The sequence below is a fragment of the Macrobrachium rosenbergii genome, chromosome 2 (assembly GCF_040412425.1).
Source record: "Macrobrachium rosenbergii isolate ZJJX-2024 chromosome 2, ASM4041242v1, whole genome shotgun sequence".
NCBI lineage: Eukaryota > Metazoa > Arthropoda > Malacostraca > Decapoda > Palaemonidae > Macrobrachium > Macrobrachium rosenbergii.
This window is the reverse complement of record NC_089742.1, coordinates 14241666-14246665: the sequence shown is the minus strand read 5'-3', so window position 1 is coordinate 14246665 and position 5000 is coordinate 14241666. Positions and strand designations below refer to the sequence as shown.

At 32.7% G+C, this 5000-nt stretch overlaps 1 protein-coding gene across 2 annotated transcripts in view; it reads left to right on the top strand.

Moving 5' to 3' along the window:
- The window catches only part of LOC136843769 (protein turtle homolog A-like), a 50970-nt gene that overhangs the window by 42557 nt on the left and 3413 nt on the right, over positions 1 to 5000 (top strand). For both annotated transcript variants that reach the window (XM_067112454.1, XM_067112465.1), the window contains exons 11-14: positions 644 to 931; positions 1279 to 1394; positions 2347 to 2527; positions 3571 to 3753. In XM_067112454.1, coding sequence (XP_066968555.1) covers positions 644 to 931; positions 1279 to 1394; positions 2347 to 2527; positions 3571 to 3753 — 768 coding nt within the window. The remainder of the gene's footprint in view (positions 1 to 643; positions 932 to 1278; positions 1395 to 2346; positions 2528 to 3570; positions 3754 to 5000) is intronic.

Genomic DNA, 5000 nt, shown 5'->3' with positions numbered 1-5000 from the left:
ACAGTCGTCTGTGATGGCGATGACGTAAACGTCTAATTATGAATGGGTAAACTAGATTATGAATAATTATCGTATCGTCAATCGGAAATGCCAAAGCCTTGGAAATCGTACTTTACTGCCTCTGAAGTGAAGACTTTCTTTGTGTAATAGATTATTCTACCGATGAAAATTCGGATATAGTTCTCAGCTATTGAAGCTAGCAAAGGATGGATTATTGAAGACAATAGAACAGAATAGACAGAACTATATTTCGTGAATGATTTGCTTTGTCGATTGTTGAAACACAATTAGGACTTGTGGAATACATATTCATAAATTGCAAAAGCAATGCCTAGGTCCTGTTGCCCTAAATTCACTGTGATGGGAAAGGGATCATATGTATAAGAAAACAATCTATTAATAACCTTAACTAAATTATTTTCTACTCAACCTCTTGCGTTACATGATTTTGTTAAGTAACATTACGGTTGGAAATGTTTAAAAAGAGTATATTGACACTATATCAGTTTACAGGCTGTATTCGAGTGGTAAAATTAAATAGATTTACGAAATTTGTTACAAAAAGAAACATACAATAACAAATATTTAATGACCAAATTACTCTATCTTTTTTATTCACCTGTGTACTCTGTTTCTTCCCTAGACGAGCCAGTATGCCAAACTTCCCCAACCACTTATTTCATATATGATAAACCGATCAACGTCACTTGCACCGTTGCTTCGTACCCAGCGGTGAGAGCTATTCAATGGCAGTGGAATAGCAGCACTGACGTCATCAGCACAGTGCCAATCAGTGAAGAGGACGAGCGGGTCTCTGCCCAGTTAACGGTGGAGCCTATCAAGAGTAGAGAAGATAGGACGCTGACATGTTGGGCAGTCAATGAGATGGGGAAACAATCCCGCCCTTGTGGATTCTCCGTCAAAGTTGCTCGTAAGTGTGAAGACCTCATTTGTTAATCCAACTTTTAAAGGACTTTCTTAAGAGTATCTAACGCGGGTCCCTTTTTTCCGAGTTATCTTTTATCCTTTACGTCATATTCAGTTTTGTTCGTAGAGTCTTGTTACCTTATACATAATCTTTATGACCGACTCATTACTTCAAAATGGTGCCTAAATTAATAGAAATGATGTTGTATATTTACTCTTGTAATCCGTAAGATAACCATAAGAATGTTTTGCATACATTCACACTTATGTAGGCATGTATGTATGTAAAAATTTCACATTACATTTTAAGAGAAAAGGCATATGAATAAACGAATGTCTACCACATTACAGAGATGCCTATGCCACTGTCATCGTGTCGACTTGCCAACATCACTGCATCATCCCTTAGTCTTACTTGCCAAAAGCCCACAGTTGCCTCGGCCGGGACCACCCTCTACAGAGCAGAGGTTAGTTCGTAATAAAGGACCCTTGGTGCTTTTCCTCAAGATGTTGAATGGTTTCAAATAATGCCTTGTTTTCACTGTCTGCGGTGAGGTGTAAGAAGCGTATGAAGTGTGGCAACGGGAGACATGAAAGAAGTAATACGTTGTGTTTTCTACGGTTGATCAGAGATCAATATTCACTATCAAGGGCAACGCAACCAATATCACTTATACTGTTATGAGTATCAGATATGAGTGCTGTACAAAGCTGCTTATTGCTTAAGAGAGAAAGGTTTTTCTCTATCAAGAGCTATTATTCAGCTGAATCCGTTACCACGGCACGAAAAATAAATAGTTTACCATTTACGTAACAGAAAAATAAAAATAGTGGTACTGAAAGTAGCCTTGATTAATATTCTGTGGAAAATGATAAGTAGCCTTGATGAATGATATTCTGTGGAAAAGAATAAAACCAATCATACTGCATTAAATATCGAAAGTTGTGTATTAACATTTCCGAAGATATTTCAAAGTTGAAAACATTCCGCAAGTAAATAATCAAGTACAAAGGCGATGGGTGTACGTATAAACAAATAACATGAACGCACATCGTACGTCTTTGATAAAAGATGAAATGCACGCAGAAACAAATATACATGTGGTCATATATATATATATATATATATATATATATATATATATATATATATATATATATATATATATATATATATAAAATATATATATATATATATATATATAATAATATGAGTTTTTGTCATTTATATATATATGGCCTGTTTACAAATACAACTACCAGATCACAAATATCGTTTATAAATTCAACGTTAATCGTGTATTTATATATATATATATATATATATATATATATATATATAATATATATATATATATATATATATATATATATATATATATATATATATATATAATGAATACAATTTCTCGTCTGCAGGTATATTTCCAAAACAACACCCTGTTCGCCAACGTAACATCACCTCGCCCCAACTTCAACGTGAGCAGACTGGACGCCGGAATGAGGTACGAGATCAAGGTGTACGTTACTCATGGTCCAGTGACGTCACAGCCTGTTGTGGTGTCGGCCTATACTTCCAGAACTTCCAGAACAGCTGCAGGTAGGTTGGCTTCACTTCTGTGGATATTCAGTTTATACTCTTATCAGGTTCTGTCTTCCGCTGACACTTACAATCATGCTCTCTAACGGACTGTATCTGGTTAAACGGGCAAAATTTCAGTTAACTGAGTTTATCAAGATTTGTATGTGTCACGTAAACATTCACTATAGTATTGTAAGCGGGTGAGTTATTAAAAATAATAGTCATTTTATATATTCCACGGAAAAATTAAGTCCACATTAGTTTTGGGAAAAGAAGGATAACACGCAAAGAATGATGAATTCTTACCTGTTTGTGATGTTCTTGTGTAAAGGTTTGAATTTCAGAGAAATATTTGGCATTTTCCATACCGGGTAAAGTATACATAATTTCAGTAATAAAACCCCTAATAATAATAATAATAATAATAATAATAATAATAATAATAATAATAATAATAATAATAATAATAATAATAATAATAATAATAATAATAATGTGATAAAAATCCACATTTATATAGTAAACTATATTACTATGTAAAAGACAAAAACCAAGACTTTCGAACACCTGAACGGTGTTCCACATCAGTGTTTACAACAAACACTGAGGAGGAGCACCGTTCTTGTGTTCGAATGTCTTTGCTTTTGTATTTAACATAGTAATATAGTTTATCATATTATTGTGAATTCTTATCACACAAGCTGTTTTTTATGAGATTGTGAATTTATTAACAATAATAATAATAATAATAATAATAATAATAATAATAATAATAATAATAATAATGCAGAAAGTGTGCTACTAGAAATTGCATATAGTGAGAAAAGTGACGGACTCCTAAGGAGGCAGGATGCACCTCGGAACCCCACACTATAAAAACCACCCAGTCGAATAGGATGACTGGGATAGACCAAAAAAAAAAAAAAATAAAAAAAAATAATAATAATAATAATAATAATAATAATAATAATAATAATAATAATAATAATAATAAAATCTACAAGTGAGGCTGATATGAAAGAAATAATGTAAAAAAAAAAAAAAAAACTCTCCTGTTCCAGGTTCCTCAACCACGAGCGGCAGATCAGTTGGAGAAGTCCTTGGCATCATAGCAGTTGTCATCCTATTGATAGGTGTTGCCATCTGGGGCAAACACTATTGCAAAAACAGAGCCAAGAGGAAGAAGGAAGAGCCTCGGATTCCTTCCGATGAAAGTAATCCCGACGTCGTGCCTACGACTGTTGGTAAGTTAGGTGTGCGTGTGTCTGTGAGTGTGTGTGTGTGTGTGTGTGTGTGTGTATATATATATATATATATATATATATATATATATATATATATATATATATATATATATATATATATATATATATTCATTAGATCAAATCCCTTTTAACTCTTATATTCGTCCGACAGACGTTGAGATTAGAAATAAGATTTCTAACGAATGAGTTTTGTATCCATTGGTCAAGAGCTGCAGATATCTACTCATATAAGATCATACATAGAGATTACATGCAATTCCCTCACCCGGTTTGATAGGAGAAATAAGGATATGCAGCTATTCTTAACACAATGCGTGTAAGTTTCCCAGAATAAGTAAAGGATAGTTCACCCAGAAATACTTTTTTTTTTTTTGAGTTCAAGATAGAAATGTTATTTCTGCACCCAACATAAGAGTTAAAAGGGATCTGATCCAATGAATAGACACAAGGTCATTAAAAGAAAAGGAAGAGGAGGGTCAACCCTCGCATACAGTAAGATAGGACATGAATGATTTTAGTTGTAACACACACACACACACACACATATATATATATATATATATATATATATATATATATATATATATATATATATATATATATATATATATATATATATATATATATGTGTGTGTGTGTGTGTGTGTGTGTGTGTGTCTGTGTGTGTGTGTGTACGTACATGTATGTATGTATGAATGCTTACAACAGTGTTGTCCTGAAAGAGTTTCAAACGAATGCGCTTCAACGTCGTATTTTAATAAATTATTCCACGAGACTGAAACATAGCCTATTGTACCGAAAATTATTAAATGAGAAGTCAATTAAGGTTTATAGTTCATAATACGAGTAAATGAAAATTTATCGTAAGGTTGGAGAAATGAAATAAGTTGTGAATCGTTAGGTAAATTTGCCAGGAATCATGGCTGACATCCCGGATAATAACGATTATATAATTGTCGGGTTTGAAGCCGAAAAAATGCTCACAAATAATAATACAATTTCATAATACCATATTCCGTATCAAAACTCATTACTACATCTCCCTCGCTCTTCGTTTATTTTCGAAAATCAGAGTAATTCTGACAGTCCAGGCAAGTTTAACCTTTTCTTTTAAACAATCCCAGAAATATTCTTCCTCCTTATCATGAACACAGTTTCTTTTATTTTAAATTCTTCTTAAAAGTTCAATGTTTAATGAAAAGGTACTTAATTTCATGATCGATCTT